The sequence below is a fragment of the Zalophus californianus genome, chromosome 4 (assembly GCF_009762305.2).
Source record: "Zalophus californianus isolate mZalCal1 chromosome 4, mZalCal1.pri.v2, whole genome shotgun sequence".
Lineage (NCBI taxonomy): Eukaryota > Metazoa > Chordata > Mammalia > Carnivora > Otariidae > Zalophus > Zalophus californianus.
Genome location: NC_045598.1, coordinates 61918437 through 61938360, shown reverse-complemented (window position 1 = coordinate 61938360; position 19924 = coordinate 61918437). Strand labels below are relative to the sequence as shown.

Below are 19924 nucleotides of genomic sequence, written 5' to 3'. Positions count from 1 at the left end.
ATTGAACATTTTAAGCTGGTGATCCATTTTTCTGTGACTGTTATTATTTTCTTACAATAGTAATAAACATTTATAAATTGATGAAAATTCTTAGGGCAAAATATTGAAACAAAGGAAAAGACAGCAGGGAACTAAACAGACAATATAAATTGCACACCGTAGTTATGAAATAGCATTAAAAACTAAGGATTTTAAATTGAATTGAATCATAGTGTTTTATAGTAGCAGTTAATCTGACATTCTCTATATGCCATGGATTATAATATTTTATATTTGTGAATATTATGTGGCTCTCATATTAAGAAGTTGTCTCTCTTCATAGCTTGCTCCAAGAGTTTACAGTAATATTGTTTCTGTTGTTTAGATTCAAATAAAAATAATCTGCTCTAAATGAGAAGAATAGACTTAGAGGGGATCTCAAGTTTCTAGGTACTAGGGATACAAGTTATTTTTTATTTTCTTCCTTATACTTATCTGTATTTTGAAAAATTTCTACTTTGAGCAAAAAATAAAAGAAAAATTTCTTGAAATCCTCCCACTAATGATCATAGTTAGGTTTTTTTGTCATTTTATTTTTTCTCCATTTTCCTATGTATTATCCTACTTTTAAAGCTATACTGATAAAGCTATATTGTTTGAAAAGCTGTTTCCAAGACAGTATTGTTTTTAAAGTTACACCAACAAGTACCAGGAGGGCAATTCCCTCATAGCATTCCAGTTGTCTTCATATTTCCCTTGTAACTACAAATGTTTTGAGGGTAGAGACCATACCTCTCTACATATTTTGGTCCTTCATGTACTTCAGGACTATGCCTTGCACTTAGCTCAGTCATTGCTGACATAAGTCTCCTATGTTAGTGATCATTTGTGATTAATTTCAAGAATACATTTGCTCATTCATTCAATTAATATTTACCAAGTGCGAGTATGTACTAGTTACTAAGCTACCATTTTAAGCACTTACTGTGTTCCAGAAATTCATCTGAGTTCTTGAAGAAAACCTAAGTAGTGACTTTTTTTTAAAAAAAGGTTTCAAAAGTCACTCAACGTCATTGAGTTTTGCTGTCCAAGGGCAGCAGGGTAATTTTATCAGTTAAGAATACATTTAACTGGAAGTAACAGAAAACCAAATGAACAGTGCCTTAAACCATAACAACATTTATTATTTATTTCACAAGTAGTCTGGAGGTAGGTGATTTAATTTTTTTTTTGTAATATCAGGACTTGGGTCCTTACCTGTACAATTTTCTTGGTCTTTTCCTTATGGTAGCAAGACGATTACCCTAGATCCAGTCATTATATTTTTATAAAAGCATCCAAAACAGAAAGGAAAAAGATGGCTGAAAGAAGGAATTTTTAAAAAGATTTTATTTATTTGTCAGAGAGTCAGAGAGAGAGAGAACAAGGGGGGGGGGGCAGGCAGAGGGAGAAGAAGGCTCCCAGCTGAGCAAGTAGCCCCATGTGGGACTCGATCCCAGGACCCTGGGATCATGACCTGAGCCAAAGGCAGAGGCTTAAACAACTAAGCCACACAGGCGCCCCAAGAAGATTTTTTTAATCAAGGAGGAAAACATTTCCAGAACATTCCAGCACTTTCCTTTAATATCTCATTGACCAGAACTGCATCAATGGGCATGCCTACCTGCAAGGGAGTGTGCAAAGAATTCTTCTGCAAAGAATGTATTGACCTTTACAACCTCAGTGGGAGACAGACAAAGGAGAAGGGTTTGGGAATGGCTTCTGGGACCAGTCCACAGTGTCCTGCAGCATAGTGCGTTAGTAGTTAGCTGTCTAGCTCCAGGCTATGGTCTGAGCTCAGATTTGCGACTCAGCTGTTGTGTGGCCCTACATGAATTCTGCATAATCCCTCTGATTCTTGATTGTTTTTTTTTTTCATCCATGTGGAAAATATGTCTGTTGTGTAGTTGTGAGGATTAAATGAAATCCTCTAAAACATTTAACACTGGGCCTCCCATATAGTGTTAAATATGCTGACTTAGTGCTTGGTAGCACTGGGATAGGTACTAATGTACATAAATAAGCCCGAATTTCTGTAAGAGAACTTGCACACCGAAGTCCTGAGCTAGATGTAGAGTTGGATTAATTGGACAAGGCATTCTGGAGAGATTAATTTTGGGGAAATATTTTGGATACATATATAAAAGATACATACAGATACATACACTATCCGGAAACATTTAAAGAGTAAAAAGTACTCTGTAAGTGCATGGTACAGATATCCCTTGCTTTTCCTAAGTTTTCATTAAACCACTTCTCTAAAGACCCACAGAGGACCTGTTTTTGCTAACAGAAAGAAGTCTGAAGAAGACTTTTGCCTTTAGAAATCAAGGTGAAAAGCAAAACAGGGTCTAGCATGTGTTTGCAGCGGGCCTTTAGGGAGGCAGCACACATTCTGAGCAGCAAGAGTGGCCCCGCCAAGCACTTTCTCTGGGAACTACACTCAGCATGTCGGCATTAGCCACCACAGCTTTGAACTCCATTGGTATCTGTGCTTTGTATTGATTTAGTTTGCTCATTCATTAGCAAGATGTGTCCTAAGGTATCAGAAATGCTTATGGGAGGTTATTTCTGGGAATACTCAAAAATGTTTTCATGTAAATCAATGACGATTGCTTCTTTGCTTTACGCCATTTTGGTTTACGAAAGACTTCACAGGAACGCTCTACTTTCGGTTAGCGGGGAGACCTGTATTATCATTGTAGTTGTCATTGCCTGTTATGATTTTGAATAAGTGAGAGGAGACAACATTTGCTTATTTATTGAGCTGACATCTTCTTAGGAGCAGGCAAGGATGCTATAAAACCAAGTGAAAGCTGGCCTGGCCTGAGAAATCGATACCTCAAATTTGGTTTTGCTGTTAGGTTCCACTTATTGTCTCTTGCTCATTTTTAGAAACTCAGATACAACACTAAATATACACACTAGGTTTGTTTTGGTTTGGTTTTGGTTTTTTGGTTCTTTTTTTTAAGTGAAAGATCTTTGCCTTTAATTCTAAGTCAGATTAATTTCAGATTTATTTCTGTTCATCTTATAAACCTTTATAAAGTGAGTTTGTATATTTCTTCCCCTTGAAATCAGTAGTCTGGAATCTCTCAAACTACCAGCAAATGGCTCTTTCACCATAATTCATGGGGATTTATATAAGGTTATCACTGTTAAATTTTTCTTTCCTACAAATTTTTCTTTCCTCTCAGTCAAACTTGAGACTTAGAGCTTTGGCCCAGGCTGGAATCTTCCAGAATAGGAAATGGGCTTAGAGAGTGAATGAGGCCGACCTGAGGCTGCAGTCTACGTAGAGGTGTATTGAGGTTCCAGTCCTTGGTGAAGAGATTAGCCCACAGAAGAAAAAAAGGTAAAGTCTGAAGTTTCAGGACCAAATACAAGAACTTGGGGACAGGAACCAGATATCCCAAAATCCTATTTCAGGCAGTAGGGGAGCTCAAGAAGCAAGCTGGGAGACAAGGTCCAAGGAAATTTAGAAACTGTCAGGGGAGTGTGGACAGAAGGTTAGAGCATTTCATAGGGGGCACAAACAAGGACTTGAAGTCTCTGAAAGTTTGGAATGGTCTGAAAATCATCTTATTGTTGTGTGTTCTTCTAAATGAAAAGGAATGATATTCCACAAGGAAAATCAGTGTTTCATTAAAAAAATATGAAATGAACATGCTATAGTAGAAAGAGGAATATTTTTGGGGTCAGAGAGACATAGGTTTGAATCTCTGTTGTGCCTTATGGGGACTTAGGAAAGTTAATTTCTCTGTGCCTCACTTTCCTCTTTCAAAAATTGGGGCTAATAAATACCTTCCTTGCAGGAATATTGGCACATAGTAGAGACTCAGTGAGTGGCAGCTATTGTGTGTTTATATTGATCTTCGTGAAAAGCATATGTTGCTTAAGTCTTTTTTTCTTGTTTAATTTTTCCAGCTTTATTGAGATATAATTGACAACACTATGTAAGTTTAAGGTGTACAGTGTGATGGTTTTATATATGTATGTTTTATGAAATGATAGGTTAGTTAGCACATCCTTAAATCTTTAGCATCTAATTCTTAAAGTACATCAACTCAGTGGTAACTTCCAACATCCATTGAGCATTTAGAATGTGATAGGTAATTTGCTAAGTTTTTAGTATGACTCATTTAATGCTCTAAATGACTTTAGAAAATAGCACTATTATTATTTCCATTTTCAGAGGAAAATATAAGGCACAGGGAAGTTAAGTACCTTGCCCCTCTTTGCTAATCTACTCAGTAGCTGAGATTGTTAAATAGTTTAAGATTCAAACTCAGGAAATTGGACTTGAAGCGAAACTCTCAACTACCATACTCTGCCTACTCAAGACACCGCAGGAGGATATTGGTGGTAGAATAATCTAGTCATGCTGTTTCCATGCTTAAAACCCTCCATGGCTATTTGAAAACTGGCCAGTCTCAGGCCCGTTGGGCATACCATCTTAAAGGCCACTCCTTTGACTTTTAAACAGTTGTTCCTTTTGTTAAGCCAAACTGTCCTCTCTGTACTTTCCCCCATCATTTGGGATCATCCTGCCTTCTTAGCATCTTTCACAGGTCAACCATTCACTTATCTGACCCCCATATGCTTTCTCTTCTTTAGGCTGAGCTCTTCAGGACTGTCGACTGTACCTTGTAGAACACAGTTCAGCTTAGTGGTTAAAGCAGAACAGTCCCTGATTTGAATTGTGGATCTGCCTTTAACTAGTTATGAGCTGCTCATCCAAGCACTCTATGCCTTAGTTTACTCTTCCGTGAAGAGGGTGGATAATAGTACTTTGCTGGGTTGTTTTGAGAATTAAAACATATAGCTCATATTATATAGAGTGTTTACTGTGTGCACTACAAGACCGTTCAGTGATCCATAAATACTAGTGATGAAAATTATTGGTTTCTAGAACTTTCCCTCCTGTCACCTTTTCTCCAAATAGCCTCCTTAATCTCCCTTGGTTTGCATACTATTTTTCTATTAATGCATATTTCTTTAAGTGGCCACAGTTTATTTTTTTCTGTGCAAAGAATTGAAATTCTTAAGTCTCCAGAGAAGAGCTTAGAGGCTCAAACCTCTTCTTTTGGGAACTGTCCACCTTAGGGAGTCCCAGGCCTACTGACTTCCCACACGCTGTTTTCCTATTGCCTCATCTGTGAACACTGCAAAACTATCTCGCCAGCAGTCAGCACAGTTGGAGACAGTTTTGTTTTTACTAGTCACTTCAAACCATCATATTAAGGCTATAAATAAAATAATATTATGGTTCTCATCTGTCTACATCGTTGGGATAAGCTGAGAGAAATTGTAAATCAATATTTAGCATAATTGCTAAGATCTGGCAGGTTTGGATACAAATAAAAAGAATGAAGAATGTAATATAAAATCATTTATATAATATTAGTTCAATCACCCTCTATTAAAGTGGCAGGCAGCAGAGGCTCATGGGCTAATTTTAGTTGACAAAGAATTTTCTTATTAAGGGTTGGAAAATAATTGACCCTTATGTCATTTACTCTTCTGTATTCGTCTTTCTTCAAGTTTCCTCAAAAGGTTTTTCTTTTTTTCCTACCTCCTTAGGAACTTTTCTTTCAATGCAATTTTGTATCACACTGCAAAAACATTTATTTGACAAAAACAAAACAACAAAACTAACATTGTCAGCATGATCCTCCACACTAAGCGCTCTGAATTTTTTTTAAAAAGCCAAAATATGTAAAGTGTGCCTTTGAACCTCTTTTGGCATAAACTACTTTCAGTTATTATCCTGAAGCAGAAGAGAGGTTATGATCCTAACACATGGATTTTTTTTAAAGGATATATGTCAAGGAATTAGACCAGTATATTTTGTTTACATTAACTGACTGAAAATTTCATTCATTCAACAAGTATTGGTGAAGTGTTTACTGTAGATATGGCACCACCGTACAACTTGTGAGAGGGATACACAGAGGGATCTTATATGAATCTAAACGGAGTGATCAAACATGATGAAAGAAATTCTGGTGCAAGGTAGCGAGACAAGGGCCCAAGGAAAGGGAAAGGTACAATTCTATGGGAATTCCTGTGACATTCTGGCATCTTCTTTTTGAGTCCTTGGATCTGAGTTTACTGATGAGCTTTGCCTACTTTTATAACCTCAGTGTCCTGAATGTAAAATGAGAGAGTTGATTAGACCTCATGTGGTCATTTCTATAATCCCGTGGATCCAGGTAAATACATTTCCAGGCCAGTAAACTTAGATCATCCACTTCAGGAAGCAGTCACAGCATTTGACTTCATGGTGATACCTGCAAAAAAGAAAACTGAATTCACCAGGGTCATGCGTCTTGTAAGGGGTAGAATTAGGATTTGACCTCAAGCCTTCTAGCCCCAAATCTCATCCGTTTCTATCTTATCAAATTTGCTGTGGGCTGAAGTATTTGATATAGATTTATTTGCCTTAAATAACTACAGGAAAATCATTGCACCTATTAGGAGTTAAGGTGTCTATTCTTAAATTTTCTCACTCTTAAATGGCAGATGTGCAGTTTTCAGTGATGGGAAGCTACATAGTTTATTTTTTCTTTATTTTTTCTGGTTATTTGTGCTGCTTTCAGTTATTTTATTTGGAGAAGTTGTTCCCATTTAGATTTTATTAATTTCTTTGCTAAGAATCTTGCTGAGATTCAAAATCTTAGTTTTAGTTGGTTGACTTGAGTATGATGAGTTTCCTCACAGAGCTGAAATTCTGTGGATTCTTACAAATCTTTTTGATGGACAGTGAGAAAGGCATATGAGTCAGGAGGTAGAGCTCCATTGCTTGTGAATTGTAACATAATGACAATCAAACCACAATATCCTATGATTATTTTAACTTGCTTTCCCAATACAAGGACTTGGTAAGTGAGTTGCAGAAACATTTCATCTGGTTGTCATTGCTAGAAGCCTGCCTTGGCAGTGGAGGTTTGATGTAGGCCCTCCTTGAACACTGTCAAACTCTACAAATTGCAGATTTAGTGACCTCTGAAATGCAAAGCACCTCTCGATTAGGCTCTTCATCTTCAGTAATAAAACTGTGCTCATTCACCTAAGTCTCATTTGATTTTGTTGAGCATAAAATGATGTAATCAGTTTTTCCACATTGGTAGCTGAGTTGAACCTTTCCATTTGTGGCAATGTAAAGAGATATCTTGCATAAAATTTCTTGATTGAAATGCTACTGAAAATGTCAATGTATTTGCTAGAGTCCTCATGTTCTTTTTGTTGGCGATAGGAAATGGTTGAATGGGTATATGAGCCCCTTTGGTCAAATACTGCATCTAGAAGATGAATTTCTGGATAAAACTATGTAAGGCATACTTCTGTAGGTTCACTCATATAATCAATCAATTTTATTTAATAGCTCCTGTGATATATCTTGCTACTTTTGAAATTAGTTAGTGGTGTGCTGGTAAACTGGCTTTTCAGAAAGAGAAAAAGCCCTGATTCATAGTGTTTGTTAATTTCTGTGGTGTAAATACTCCCACAATGGCCAATTTCAAGCTAACAATGGCTTGCAAAACTCCTGAAAATTTTAACAGTTATCTCATTAGAGCCAATGTGAGTCTGCTCCAACACTCCACAGTTATTACTTTTAAAATATAGTTTTGTATGCTTTCTAATTGTTTTATGTGTAAAATCTTTCTCTCTAACCTCATTTTGAGGCTTTTAGTGGCAGGGACCCTGCCATATTCTTTCCTCTTCCCCAGATTTATCTATATATGTGCAGTAATTAAGCGTGCGTAGTAACCTATTACATCAATACTAAGATGATTTTTTTCACATTTTAACATTACTAAACTCATTTGTGCTTACATCAGTGGCATGCTATAGCGTAATTGGCAAAATTTTCTTCTTTCTTAGTGTTTCATATAATCATTATTTGAATTTAATGAAATATGTTCAGTGCTGATTAATCCCTGGCAACCATCATTCAGTATTTCTGTTAGTTCATTAAAAAAAAAAAATCCACATAAAAGTGAGATTGCCCAGTATTTGTCTTTCTTCTGACTTATTTAACTTAGTATAATGCCCTAAAATCTATCCATGTTATTGCAATTGGCAGGATTTCCTTTCTTTAATGCTGAATAATATTCCATTGTATATATATTCACCACATTTTCTTTATCCATTTATCCATTAATGGACACTTAGATTGTTTCCGTGGCTTGGCTATTATGAATAATGCTGCAGTGAACATGGGGGTGCACATATCTCTTCAAGATCATGATTTCATTTCTTTTGGATATATTTCCAGAAGTGGGAGTGCTGGAATTCTATTTTTAGTTTTTTGAGAAACCTCCATACTGTTTTCCATAGTGGCCGCACCACTACACTCCCACCGTAGCACACAAGACATCCCTCTTCTCCACATTCTCACCAATACTTCCTCTTATCTTTTTGAGAATAGCCATCTTAACATATGTGAGGTGATATCTCATTGTGGTTTTGATTTCCATTTCCCTGATGATTAGTTGAATATCCCTTCACATACCTGTTGGCCATTTGTACGCTTTTTGGGGAAAAAAATGTATATTCAGGTCTGCTCATTTTTAATTGGATTATTGTTATTGTTATTATTGTTTGCTATTGAGTTGTATGAGTTCCTTATATACTTTGGATATTAACCCCATATCAGACATATGGTTTGCAAATATTTTCTTGTGAAGGGATTTTCCTGTGATTCTGGTGAGAGCTCAAAAAAGAAAAGGGAGCTGGAGAGAAAGCTTCCTTCATCTTAGAGAACACATAAATAGTCATGGACAGAACACTGGTAGAAATACGGATGGTGAAGGCCGTTGGGATGAGGTCTGAGATGGAAATGAGAAACATGTTATTGGAAACTGGAGGAAAAGCGATCCTTGTTATAAAGTGGCAAAGAACTTGGCCACATTGTATTCATGTTCTAGTGTTTTGTGGAAGGTAGAACAATCGAGGTATAGTTAAGTCACTTGCTCTCAGATATGGAGCCAGTAATTGGTGAAGCCAGGATTGAACTGGAGCTGGAGTCTTAACCACTACATCTGTCTCTCCCACCAAGGACAGACAGTGTGGGGACAGGCAGTTCTGGGAGAGGGGTTAGGTTCAAGATTGCTGAGGCCAGAAGAAATTCTTCTATCACTGCGATCATGAAGAAGTGTTACCTTAATCAGGCTTTTCTATGACTGACTTACATTAAATGATAATCTTGTTTTAGAGCTTTTCCATTTTAGGAAGATGGAAGAGCTGTAATAGCTTTCATTCCAGGGGCCTAAAAGAAATCAAATGAGACCATGTACGTGGAGGTGCTTTGTAATCTGCTAATGGGATGGGGATACTATACTTCTTGCCCAGCTTACAGCACAGTATCTGACATGGAGACACTTAAAACACTCATTATCTATTTGTGAATGAATCGGCCTATGACACAGGAAGAAATGAAGTATGCCCACATGCTCACACACACACACACACACACACACACACATACACATATACTTCCCCCACTAGATTGGGAACTCTGTGGGTGCAGTGTCTGTGCCCTCTCTGAATCCCCAGCATCTTACAGAATGCCCTGAAAGGAGTCAGTGCTCAGTAAGTGCTTGTGATTAATAGTATTATAGTGCTTGTCTTTTCAGATGGGGTTTTTATGAGATAGATTCTCTTTGGGGGCAGATGGAGAGATTGATAGTAATCACCGACTTTATTACTTCAGAGCCCCATTTAGATATTCTACACAGTGGGAGGCAGGGGTCCGAGGGTTAAGTGTTGAAGGACTGCAGCTGGGAAGGCAGCACTCCCAGGGACTCAGCAGCCTGCTCCTCTAATCCCTCTGCACTGCAGGAATGTGGGGTGTGTCTCACAGTGGAGGAAACAGGACCCATCATAGAAACAGGGTTGCTTTGTTTCCTGGGGGGCTCTCTTCCCTGGTGCACTGAGCCAGATAGTGGGTTGTTCTCCACCCAGTGGCCCGAGGGTGGGTAAGTAGTCTTGTCCATCAGATAAAAGAAGCCAATGAGTTAGGCCTGTTTTGGCATTTAGCTGTGGGACTTGGTGTGAACATCATGGCCTTTGAATGATAGGGTCACAGTGGCCTGGTAATTGCTGTGATCAGTGCAGTTGTTGATCCTATGGACCGCAGCAGGGGAGGATCATGGGACTGGGTAGCAGGACCAGAAGTCCAGCTTTGACCAGAGATGCAGAGAGTGACTTACAAAGGGAGTGGAGTGCTGCAGGTGCAACACAATCACCAACACAATCACCAAGTTCAGGTGAGGTGACCTCATCTGGCCCAGGGCTCTGCTGAGTGCAAGAAAGAAAAGAAAAGGGTGTGTGTGTTGGGGGAACAGTGGCAGTAAATGGAGAGGACAAAGGCAGAAACATCAGAAAAGCTCTACTAATCTAAATTTGTGGCTGGGTCAGTAAAGCTCTTGTAATTGAGCAAGTGCAAAGGGAGGCTACCAACCCATACCAAGCACACAGAAAGAGAAGCAGAACAGAGAGCATCAGACAGACCACGGTTGTGGCTGAGACCCAGGATTGCTACCATCTCCCTGTGGAGGAGGCCTCATGGTCAGAACGAGGGTGACATTTATATGTATACAATAGAAATGACTATTTCTGACTGCTAATGTAGTCTCATCAGGCTCCTATAACAGAATACCATTGACTGGGTGGCTTAAACAACAGAAATTTATTTCTCACAGTTCTGGAGGCTGGGAAGTCCAATATCAAAGTGCCAGCAGATTCAGTGTCTTGAGAGCCGCTTCCTGGTTCATACATGGCTGTTTTCTAGCTATATCCTCATGATGAAAGGGTCAAGGGAGCTCTCTATGGGTCTCTTTTATAAGGGCACTAATCTCATTCTCATTCATGCTCCTCCCTCTGACCCTATCACCTCCCGAAGCCCCCACCTCCTAATACCATCACACTGGGGGGCTAGGATTTTAACCTACGAATTTTAGGGGGAAACAAACATTCAGTCCATAACAACTGTTTTACTAATTCTGTATATAACTTACTCTAGTACAATTTCTTGTTATCAAACAGTTTGTTAATCTAAAGTTTCAGTTAAAAAAATTAGGCACTGCTGAAAAAGAAATTACTGACCCCGGATGGACCCAGCTAGTTATTTTTCAGCTTTTCTGCCAAGGCCAGGTATATGATATCATGGGAAGAGTTGCTTCACAAATAGCATCCCAACCAGGGACTTTCAGTCTTTCCTAAACAGGGAAAGGTGAGAAAGGTTTCAACTCCATCAGACCTTTCGGTAAGACTGTAGGTACTTCATGGACACATACTCATTTAGTATGAGCCTGGGGGAGCAGAATTAGGATGAGGTGGTGCCAAAGCTGGCTAAGCATTATTCTTAGGACCTAAATAGTGAAAAAGTTACAAATTCTGAATGAAATAAGGGGATTATTTTCAGCCAGTAGGGAAGTTAAAGTTTATGTTACCCTAACTTTTTGACCCTATTTCATTTAATCAGGGTTTTAGCACTCACAGCTATTCCAAAACTATTGATTTTTTTTTTTAACTTGAGCCTGAAAAACAGACAAAAGACTATATATGATATCTGTCTAATGATTTATCTTAAGAATCTGTGAACTGTGGAATCATGATTGTTAGGACCGAGAGACACCTGCTCACCTTTCTGAAATGAGTTGCTGAAAAGATATTCTGAGATTCAGAAAGGGTAAGGGATACAGTGTTGACCTTTTGGAGACAGGAAACCTTTGATGAACTATAGGACACCAAGACAGTTCATTTAAAAGATGGTTTCAAAGCATTATCTGGGGCTGGTTTCGTATATGCATTACTGAAGCCCTTGGGTTGTCTTTTTACATAAACCTCGTGAAATAATGGCTTCTCATGTGGCATCTTGGCTTCTGGGCTTTGTAACTGCTTTCAGTGTCTTTTGTGGACAAAATTAAACTTTCCTTACCATTTGACAGCATATAACTTTCCCAAGATGGGCGTTAAGGAGAAAAGAGACAGGAAAAGGTCACCGATACCATCTCCATGTAATTAAGGCAGCTAAATAAAATTGTCACTAATGACATTTACTTGACTGTATCATATGAGTCCCTGCTCTGGCCTCCAAATAAGTTAAGGATCAACTGCTCGTAATATGTACAGATTGTAAATCTTTGTTGCAGGTAATAGGGTGTACATTTTTTTTAAGGCCGCCTTATTTTAGGGCTGTGTTTAGGCTTGTGAATTCTCCCTCTTTGCCTCTTTCTCTCGACTTGTCTCTGTCTCTGTCTTCATCTCTCTCTATTTATATACATATGTATGTACCTACACTCACATTTATGTAAATGGATGAACATACGTGCCTACCGGTATACATACATGTAAATGTATGTGCATATGCATTTGTAAGGTAATAATAAGCAGTGGAGGGTAAGTTAAAACTTGGAAAAAAATAGCTTCAAATTTTGATTTATAGACTCAGATTGACCACCTACCAAGGTATAAGATGTACTGAAGGAAGCGATTTGTTTTCTTTTAACTCTTAAAATAAAAGACCCTAAAAATCAAAAGTAATCTATGAATTTTGTGGGGGGAGAGTGGGGAGTTCTAGATGTGGAATTCATGAAATTGTGTGTATATATATATATATATATATATATATATATATATATGAAAGTTAAGACTTCTAAGCTGCTGAGCTTAAACTTAGAAGTTTATGCCAGTAAGAATGAGTCCCAAACAAAATTGTTTTCCCCTATAGAACACATCATTATTTGGGTACACGATAAATAATTCCATAGGGATACTTAGAATAACACAAGATCTTGGCCTTCCAGTCTTATGTGACATGTACTGTAAGTAACTCAAGGTTTTAGGGCGGGGTAGTGGAAGGTAACACAGAGCGGCCAGTTTGCACTGGGGCAAGTTTGCTGGGAGAAGAGATGATTGTGGATCATGGGTCTTATCCACTAGCTAACGGTCATAGAGAGGCCTTGGCAGTAGAGGGACCGTGTGTTGTGTTCTGAAGACATGAAAGAATATGTTCAGGAAGTGCATGTAAGTTTGCTGCTGGAATTTAGAGTGAGACAGGAGGCTGAAGAGTCTTCTGCAGGAACTCCAAATTTCCCATCAGGCTTCCTCCGAGAAGACTTTCCTGACAGCCGGAGTTGGTAGTCTCCTTCTCTGAGTCCCCAGGAGTTTTGCTATTTCTATTGTTGGATTTTTCACACCCAATTTAATTGTTCATGTCTGATTTCCATACTTGTCTGCAAAATAAACAATGTCAGGACTGTCTCCCAGTTCTTATCATAAAACCCGGAAAACAGTAAGTACTCAACACCTGTTTATTGATCTGGAGGAGTGAATGATTGTGCATAGTTTGGGGATGAAAGAGTCAAGAATCGCCTTGGCTATCAGGCAGCACTTCATAAAAACTTAAATGGTTTCATTTTTCTCTTCCAGATTGCTTGCAGCATATAATAGTCTTACCGATAAACACCTGACTGGATATTTTAATAACACAAGGATAAGGCGGCATCTGTTAAGATCAGGGCTGGTAAGATTTGGTTTACTTCCTACCTGCCCTCTTGTTTCGTTAAATCCAGTAGTTCTCATTCCCTTTTCTGGTTTTCTCTTTGAGCTAATCAGGGACATCACTCCCTCCCCCTCATTTTAGAAAAATTACTTCTTTTCCAGAGCTCTGATTTATCTTTTTGAAGCTGTGTTTCAAAAAGATAGGAAGAGAGGTCACAATGACCGCTAAGGCTACTTCTAAATTATTGAGAAAAAACCCTAGGAGCTTCCAATAGCATATTTTACTTGTTTGTTTATTCATTCATTTATTCAACACATATTTATTGAACACATTATATGAACCAGGAACTGTTAGGGATTAAGCATAGAGAAGACTTTACTGTTTTCAGGAAAAAATACTATTTTTAATAATCACAGAATATGGTGTGCAAGACATGAACAGTTCAAAATTTCCCCTTGAATTTTAAAAACCTGTTTCATTTCCCAGATTGTTTATTGGTAATATTAGTATCTTTCCTTAGCTCTAAAACTATCATTTCCACAGGATTTCCATTTCTCTAAATGTATTTAATGTGAAAACCTTTAAAAAATACTATGGTTGTCCATTGAAAGAAATGGGCATGATTACAGAAAGTGTGAGTAACGATTTTAGCTGTTTACCTTCTTAAAACACAGTGGATTTCCTTAACTATTGTTGCCATGGTGTTGAAAGGATTATGCATTGCGTTTCTAATTGTTGTTTATGTGCTTGGCACTCTGGTTGGGTAGATCTCAAGGAGCTTGCTTTTTGTCTCCTGGGGCTTTGTTATCAGACAGACCTAGCTGAAACCTGGCTCTACCATTTACAAGTCATAGACTCTTGAGCAATTCATGTACTTTCACTTTCTCAGCTCCAGCTTCCTTGGTTGTAAAATGAAGACAATGATACCCAGCCCTCAGGATTGTTGTGGCATTAAGAGAGGTGTAATAAATGCTTGTTGCAATTATTGTGGTGACTATTAACATTTCTTCTTTGGATAACAGTCTTGCGAGCTTTATGTATAAATGGGAAGGACTTTGTATTTACTCATCAACATCATTAACAAGCATTTATTGAACATTGGTTATGTGCATGGCAACTCAAATAAGGAAGATTTCTCTAGAACAGTGGTTCAAATACAGTTCCTGACTCAGCAGTGTTCAGCATCATTTGGGAACTTGTTAGAAAATGCAAATTTTAGAGTCTCACCCCAGACCTATTGAGTCAGAAGCTGTGGGGCGTGGCCCACCAATCTGTTTTTTCAACTTGTTTTCTGATTCTGATGCAGGCTCAAGTTTAAGAACTCAGCCCTGTAGGAGCTTCCAGTCTAGTTGGGGAGAGCAGATCTCCCAGAGGCAAGAGGACAATGACACCTGTTAACTGGGGAGGGGGCCACAGTTCAGGATGTTCTTAACATTTTTTCTCCTTGGAAACAAATGGCATGATATCCCATGGACAAACACATTTCAAACACTGTAACTGAGTTATTTGTGATTGGAAACACTTTCTAGAATCAAACCCCTTTCTTCCATTGGGGGAAAAAAAAGATATATATAAAGAGATCATCAGTATCCAGTCACTTGTAACACAACTCTCCTTGGTCTCTGAGCTCCAGTACATTGCCACAACAGTGTTATAAAACTAGTTATCAAAATCAAGAAATATGTGGGCTTGGATCAGACCTGAAGGAGCAGGGCATAATTAAGTGGAAAGGAAGAAGATGAAAAATCCAAGAAGGATAGCACCCTCTGTTTACAGAAAATACAGAAAAATACAACAAATATGCCCTTAGGAAAGAGTAAGAGAAAAGAAAAACAAGTAAATAAAAACCAGAAACTACCACTCCTGGCATTTTCAATGATACCAATTGAAATCCGTCTGGAATATTTTATATCTGCAGCACTACATAATCTAAAAAAAATCTGAATCAAGACAAATTAAATTACATTCTGGGTTGGAGAGTAGAAGGAGAAAAAGCAGTGTGAAAATAAAGTAGTGAAACCAGTTACTTTTAAGACAAACTGATGAGCACCTCTGTAGCTTACATGTTTTGCCCCTCAGAGTTATTTCCTGTAAGATCTTCAGTCTTGTGATCACTGGTCCTATTCATTGTTTCAAGGTAACACCCTACCTCCTCTTCCCAAATGTGTTAAAAAAAAAAAAAAAGAAATGAAAGGAACACCTGGGTTCCATCAAGGAGACATTGTGATTCTAATGAAAACCTTGTTTTAAACGTCAAGTGCACCACCTGTGTGTGTTTTCTCACTGATGGGTATATGGGACTGATTTTTTTCTTATGAAATATTCATTAAAAGTGAACATTTATCAGCCATAGTAGTGGACTCTCTCATGCTTAGAAGACACCACTACTCTCTCTCTGTCTCTCTGTTGCTCTCTCTCTCCCTTTTTGGTAACGAACAATATATTTTCTGCTTTGTATTTCCATGTATGTTTTATTTACTCATGACAGATCACAAGAAGTGGAAGAATACTTTCTGAAAAAGAATACAAGCTAAATATCATGAAGAGGGATCACCAAAAATATATCCGGGAGTGCCTAGCTCAGGCTATTTTCCATAAGGTTCTTGATATGGAGGTAAAGTATTTACATTTTCTTTATAACATATTTTCTAATATGACAATTAATACTCCCATACCCAGAAGCAGAGGAACTCCTCCTGTATTTCATGAAAAATGAATGGAACAAGGTACCCTGAGAAATACGCTACATCTCTCTAGGTAACAAGGAGCCAAGAGACTGAAGTAAGCTTTTCTCCATTTCAGTTAAGGAAAAATATGGACATCATTATATATTTTGTGGTATTTAATTTAACAAATGTAGATTTTTAATCCATAATGGCTACTCTAAAACATACCAGCCCTCACCATCTGTACCTCAATTTCCATTTGCTAAAAAAAAAGTGACATCTGTTTAAATATCAGTAATTCCACTGCCATGAATTATTTCAGATTTGTTATTCTTTTAAGGTTCTGAAGCTGAGCCGTATGCTAAATTTCAAGGAAGAGGCATTGAAACATCTGCTGTCCCTCCTACTTTAGGCCACATTGGTCAGCATAGATTCACAAACTAAAGCATCAACAACTTTTTTTTCAAGTCTGACATGGCATTTTTAGTAGGATATCTAGCTAACTTGATAAATTATTTTATCCTTGCTCCATGGAACTTATAGTTTCAAGCATCAACACCATTTTAATCTCCTTGAAAAAGCATGTCACTTCTTGGCTTGGCCATACAGCAGTACATCAGAAAACTTGGCTGGTAAAATCATTGACCCGTGAGTGCAGTAAACATTTATGAACAACTGTAGAATCACGAGTAAACCAGTACTAAGTGGAGCACCGCTGAAAATATTTATTATTATGCTACCATTATATTGAGCAAGTGTTGCGTTCAAATAGGATATGATCTGTTAATTTAGGAATTCATTTTATGCTGTATATCATGTGCATGAATTATATGGAGTCATTGTTTATGGTCCCCAAATTCACTTGCTTATAAAAGTATTAGTTAGAATTCTGCAACTAGTGTTAAAAGAATAGTACAGTAAATTAGTCTATACCTAGTTTCAAATTTAACCAATAGGCACGAAGTTAGGTATTAGCTTTGATCTTTGAAGTTTAGTTTTCCAAACTTTCATGTAATTGACACATCATAACTGTTAAATGTTATTAAGAGTGTTCGTACATTCTTAAAGTTTGCAATAGATACCTTAGATAAGTGTTCATATGTAGTATATAATATAATTTCTTAAAATGTAATATATATAATTATGATATGTAATATATTAATATAATTAACAAATGGAATAGCTGTCTCTAAATTGTCACATTTGTCTCACATTTAGTTTATGCCGATGCTGTTTACTAATGTTGTTATATTAATATTCATGTATTTGTGCATACAAGAAACATCGATCATTAATTGTAGGCTTACCGTGTACCAGTATGAAGCAATGTGATGTAGCTGTGAGATATAAAAACAAAAACCCATAGCCAAAAAAAGAAAAAAACAAAACAAAAACTACTGTAGAAAGTGATCACAAGCTAGACAGAGGAAGAACAGACTGGGCTCACAGAAGAGGGGGACGATGACGCCTCTGTGAGAGTCAGAGGAGGCTGAACCGAGGTCTTGCTATTTGAACTGGACCTCGAAGGCTAAAGGAGGCGTCACATGCAAGCGTGAGAAAGGCATCGGAGAGAGTGAGGATCGCAGGCGGGAAGCTGGAGAAGAAAGGACATCGTGGATGGGCAGGAAAGCTCACTGAGGCCAGACCACACAGTGGGTTGGTTGGAAGAGCAGCAGGAAGTGACACTCTTCAGTAAGCTGGGGCCGGGGTTGTGGAGGGCCTTCAATCCCCAGCGAGGTTTGGAGTGTAGGTGATGAGGCGATGAGATGTTTTTTCAGCAGGGGCGTGAAATAAATGAGCAGAGCCGTGTTAGAAAGATGATGTTGCTAAAAGTGTGGGTGGCGGATTAATGAGCTGGAAAAGATTGGAGGTGGGAGGTCAATTAGGAAGCTGTTGCCGAAGGGTGAGGGCTAACAGCAGTCGTGGAGACGCTGGGGAGAGGCCGCTCTCCCAGATGAGAGGAGATGTGAATGGGAGAGAGATTGACACTGACTGAATGAGGAGGGCTGGCGAGAAGAAGCCAGAGCACCTCTGGGGGCGCCAGCGCGGCAGGTGGTGCGCGCACTTGCTGGAGCTCAGGGGCTGCGGGCGAGGGCTGGGAGCTCAGGGACTGCTGCGGGGCGAGGAAGGGCCCTCGAGCGGTGGAAAACCAGGCCCCACCGAGAGGTGTCCTGGAAGCCGGCAGGCTCTCACAAGCTGCCGAGCGGTGAGACCGAGAAGTGCTGGGGAAAAGAAGGAATTCGGTTTGACCCAGGGACAAAGACGTTGGTGGCCTTAGTGAAGAGGAGGGGCCGTGCGAGGGAGGGTTGCAGATTTGGAAATAAATGGAAAATGGCTGGTAGTGAGCGTAATGAGGTTTGGTGATCGGTGGGTGAGAGAAGAAGGAAGAGGGAGAGAAGAAAGGGAAGTGTCTAAAGAGGGCTGACAATACTCGCTAGGAAAAATCGAGTCCGCAGGATCCCACGGGCTGCACGAGGGGATCAAGAACACAGAAAAAAACACTTTTCAAATGCCCTCAAATGTGTCTGAATGATTTCAGACAGAATCGTAAGCAGCTTACTTTTACATGAATAAGCCTCATGTAAATTTGTTATACAATTAAAATATTACAGAAAATTAGGAAAACACAAGAAAATATAAAAAGGAAAATAACCGCATAGAATCCTTCCTCTCAGAGAGGACTGCTGTTGACATACTCACATTAACTTTTAGTCTCTATTCATATTTATGCATTAATAAAAACATGCTATGTTGTGAAAGGGACAGGGTCTTGTGAAAAATAAGTGAACAGATAAAGAGCAAACAAACAGGAAGTTAGTGTCCAGTAGACTGAGCTTCTGATGACAGTTCCACCACTGACTGGATGTGTGACCTGGGGCAAATTCGTGGTCCTCTGCCTCAGTTTCTGCACTGGTAGAATGAGACTGCTTAGCAATTAGTATTGTTCAAGAAGAGATGATGGACATGATGCCCCTTCCTGGCACAGGGGCAGCCACACGGTATGAGCTTGATCAATTAAATTGTATTTTTGTGCAATTCTGTATTTTACATTTTTCCTGCATGACATGCATTTTTCATTTTTTTAAACAAAATCTTTATGAATCTTATTTTAATGATTATATTCTATTCCATTATATGGATGTGCCCCAAAGTTAACCATTCTCTATAAGGTTTATATTGCTTCTGAATTTTTGCTTTGAAGAAAAAATTCCTTTCAGATAGCATCTGAAACACAGATGTTTTCTTTTAATTCCGATTTCCTCCTAGGTTAGGAAGTGAAATTTATCAGTTAAAGGGTAGGGACGCTTTTCACTGCTTTATGTTAAGAATCAGCTTTCCAAAGAGTTGTACCAATTCATATTCCCACTTGCACACTTATGCAGGTGATTCTTCTCCATCTCAGTGACAAGGGGGGAGTAAGTGGGAATACAGTTAGCTGGTGGGATTATTTTCCTCTAAAAAAATCTTTGCTATAATTGACATGATCCTCTCCTCCTTCTTTCCCGTATGCTTAGCGGTATCATCAACTTGAAATAAAAAAAAAACTGGAGACGTTAGCTAGGAAGGAGCGAATTCAGAGATTTAAGGTAAGGAGCTACATAATTCTATTTACTTCATAATATTATTTTATGATTTTAAAAGTCAATGGCGCTATTATTGAAACTTTTTGAGTCACTTTACTTTTGAGTAACTCATAGTTGAAGTCAGGTGATGGTTTCACCAAGAC

At 38.5% G+C, this 19924-nt stretch overlaps 1 protein-coding gene across 2 annotated transcripts in view; it reads left to right on the top strand.

Annotated features, from left to right (window-relative positions):
* The window catches only part of ERICH3 (glutamate rich 3), a 106324-nt gene that overhangs the window by 17318 nt on the left and 69082 nt on the right, over positions 1-19924 (top strand). For both annotated transcript variants that reach the window (XM_027625713.2, XM_027625721.2), the window contains exons 2-4: positions 13459-13552; positions 16020-16145; positions 19713-19784. In XM_027625713.2, coding sequence (XP_027481514.2) covers positions 13459-13552; positions 16020-16145; positions 19713-19784 — 292 coding nt within the window. The remainder of the gene's footprint in view (positions 1-13458; positions 13553-16019; positions 16146-19712; positions 19785-19924) is intronic.